A 3669-nucleotide genomic window follows, 5' to 3' on the forward strand; every position below is an offset into this window, starting at 1 on the left:
CAAAATTGTAGATCACTGCTGGGACAAGTCACCACCATCCACCTTCAAACGGCTCTAGATTTGGCCTCAGATGTCGGATTTGGACGAAACAAAAGGCGATTTTGACTTTCTCGAACCTCCTCAATCCAATGGTGACCTCATATTTGACCCAACAAGCTCCAATAATAACCTGCAATAGAAAGCTCCAAAATGCAAAACCCCAGATTTCTCTCAATTGGCAAACCAATGGCACTCCAATGGCTCTGATACCATGTGAGGTTTTGCCAAGATCAAGAGGCAATGGAAAGCAAAAATAAGATAGACAAAATAGATGATAGGAATAAACTGTATTCTATCAAGATGCAAAATATGATCAACTGATTCATTACAAGATGTTGATTGATTGTTCATACAATGTAGATGAGCCTGCTTATATAAGCAAGGCTACATGGATATGTGAGCACACAAACATGACATGTGGCTCAATAAGAAACAAGGGTAGGTAGGAAATAGGTGTGGCTAGGTAGGAGAAACAATAAAATATTCCACATGAGGTGGATCACCCACCGAAGGTGGAATTATCACTCCACAATAACTGGATATGATAGAGTAGTAACAAGATCAACACCAGGTGGAATTTCTCCTACACACACTATCCCAATGTGGCACAAACACCCAGGTGTCTTATACCCAAACTACTATGAAATGCATGTACCTTAGTAAACTTAAGTAAAGTGTAATAATATCCGTGATGAATAATTATTTACACCAACAAAACATGATCATTTTTAGCAGCCTCCAGTTCCACCTATTCCCGACTCTTAAAACAAGTTCATCAAGCAGAAAATGGATATATGCTTCTGAGGGATATGTAGGTCGTATGCTTGTACAATTTTAGAAAAATAAATATCATCCCATTCATGCCTGAAAAGAGTTCTAGAAGTCAGACCTAGAATATCATTAAGAAAAGTGAGTAAATCACAGTTGTTTCTGGTTATATGCTTCAACAAGTCTTGGTTCTTTTGGATTATTTCCACAGATTTTCATTTTTGAAAGATATATCTCGAAATTAGTACCACTGTTTTCAATGCTCTTTGTTACCACTGAATACAGTTAAATCCATATATATTTTTAAAAAATTCTAGGCGTTTGAAATGAGCATGTTGTCACTTGTCAATAACATCTGCATATTACTGTAGAAACTGAAATCTAACATTTATTGGCAATTAGGTTTAACCAGTCAATCCTATCTTGTAGGGTAAAAATTTGAAGTAAAGAATTGTAACAGTAAATACAAAGGTGTGCATAAGAAAATGAGACAGGTTTGGCTTTGATTGAAAAAGAAAAGGTGTGCGGTATCAATGAAGACTAAAAGACAGTATGACATTTATAGAGGGCAAGATTTGCTAACCTTTAAGAGTAAAGATTAAAATGAAGTGAAATTACGAGGAAACAGGGAGGTATGAAAAATAGAGGTATTCATGAAACATATAGCTTAAAAAGAAAATGGTTTACTGCCATACTGCAGTGCAAAAGAACTGCATTCTAATTAAGGAGTAGAACCCCACATAATGCCCAAAACGCGCATTCATACTCCTTAACAACAGACAAACATTTTAAAGATGGATGCAAAAATGGGAAAAATAGACAATCCTAGAAAAACCAACAAAATTGATGTGCCTGCAATTCTGAAAGCATACATAGGCGATAAATCCCTAGATTATAAAACCAAATCCTACACAAGAAAAACATTATATAAAGCCTCAAGATAATCTCCCAAAATATGCAGAACAAGCAGTCCTATGACAAACTTCACAATTAAAGCTTTAACCAATCCAGCTAAGTAACACTTCAGTAGATTTTACACAGTTTATCCATAAAAGCTTCAGTAATGAGTGATGCTTCTCGACAACATTTAACAATGCACCGCTTACAATCTAAGACAAACATTCATCAAGCAAAAGCAGTAACAAATATTTAACTTGATAAAGAAATGAAGCAAGATTTATCGACTGAAGTCCAAACACAAACTGAAAATTATTGGATGAAACCCCCATATGTGTGCATTGTTACATTCGAGTGTTGCCTAACTTACCCAGATGAGCATTTACATGTTCCCATCAGTTTCCTTTGACTCGTATATATAATTAGTTAATTTTAAGATCTAACAGAAAATTTGATAACGAACAGGATTGTTCCCAGAGTGAAAAGACAAATTTGGGAAATGCCTTCGGTGGTTAACAACTCCCATCAATTATACCAGCTACTCTAACAAACTTAGTTTTCTATGCAGTTCAAATTCCCATTAATAATCATAAACTTTGAACACTCAAATGCATAGAATAGAGTTATACTAAGTATATATAAACAATTGAGATTGATGCGTTCTACTCAAAGATGGATCACTTTCTGTGGCAATCTTTTAACAACATTAATTGTTCCTCTGTTTCCCTTAGTAATCCTCAGCTCATGGTCAAGATAAAGATAGTCGTGAAAGCCTTTAGCAGGAGGCAGGGCTACTTTGACTACTCCCTTCTCATCCATTGAGGGGTTGTGATCTCTAAAGAGCTTAAGCCAGGATTGCAGATCCTTTTGAGGGTTAAGAGGAACCATACTACTAGATTCAAATATGATATCGATTCTATTGAAATCAGATACACTAAATGAAGCCTTGTTGATAAGCATACCTTCCATGGGTGGAGCATCCGCACCTTCGTATGGGCAATTGACAGAGAATTTGAGGAGCAGATAATAAGCATCGTCGGCCTCAACCCCAACATGGTTATAAGTTTGCTTCATCTGGATTTCAGTGTCAGTTGGGCTGAAGGCATTAAAAGTAGCCCTGCCAAGGGTGACAGTATTCTCCACCAATTTGTGGGCTTCTCCAGGTTTACCAGTGCCTTTTAAGGTCGAACTTATTTGCTCGAAACAACCAGTTAACAGATGTGGGGCAATTGTGATGTCTGGGTTGGGATTGATGTTCCCTAGCGAGGAAATAAGAGCCATGGAATGCTCATTTAATATGCCATTGGAGGCTGCAATTGTGTACAAGAGTTGTTCCTTCAACTTGCTTCTTTTCTCTTCCTCCACATCTAAGTCTTGAGATGGAGTTGCAGGGGAGGAGCTTCCTGTGACGAACGTCCTAGACAGCTTTTGGTTATGCACTTTTAATGAAGTGGGTATTGGGGAGATTCTTGTTACAATAGAACTAGAAAATGTACATCTGCATGGAGGTTGGAAAATAGAAGGAAAGTAGAAGTTTGATATCAACATGGAAGAAGAAAGGGCTTCAGAAACGATTCTGTAAAGTAGTGTACAAATTGGATCAGCAGGCTCTGAATTGTGGCCTTTGTTATAGTAAAACTAGATAACCTTTTTTTGCCCTTAAGAATTTGTTGTACTGTCACTGTTATTCGGTTTTAATATTTCATTTTACTCCCGTTGTAATTTTTATGCCGATAGGCATTTTGTATGGGGTGTTTTCTACCGGAAAAGTGTCAGTATTCCGGTAAATTCCCCTGGTCACATTTTCCGACCATCGTTTTCTTTGGTCAGTAATTTGTGTTGCGTTCGTATATGGTGGAGGCGGAGGACGTTAATAGCGCTTGTTTTGTGTTGGCATACGCCGGACACAAAGGATGTTAATCGCATAGGATGGACGCAGAGGATGTTAATAGCATTGATAGCGTG

General features: G+C 37.4%; 1 protein-coding gene across 1 annotated transcript; it reads right to left on the minus strand.

Annotated features, from left to right (window-relative positions):
• Window positions 1-2123: 2123 nt before the first annotated feature.
• Window positions 2124-3377, minus strand: LOC131047281 (uncharacterized). The gene has a single exon (XM_057981181.2). It carries the CDS (start codon window positions 3250-3252, stop codon window positions 2371-2373), a length of 882 nt encoding a protein of 293 aa, XP_057837164.2. The 5' UTR covers window positions 3253-3377; the 3' UTR covers window positions 2124-2370.
• Window positions 3378-3669: the final 292 nt, after the last annotated feature.

The sequence above is a fragment of the Cryptomeria japonica genome, chromosome 2 (assembly GCF_030272615.1).
Source record: "Cryptomeria japonica chromosome 2, Sugi_1.0, whole genome shotgun sequence".
In the NCBI taxonomy this organism is placed as follows: domain Eukaryota; kingdom Viridiplantae; phylum Streptophyta; class Pinopsida; order Cupressales; family Cupressaceae; genus Cryptomeria; species Cryptomeria japonica.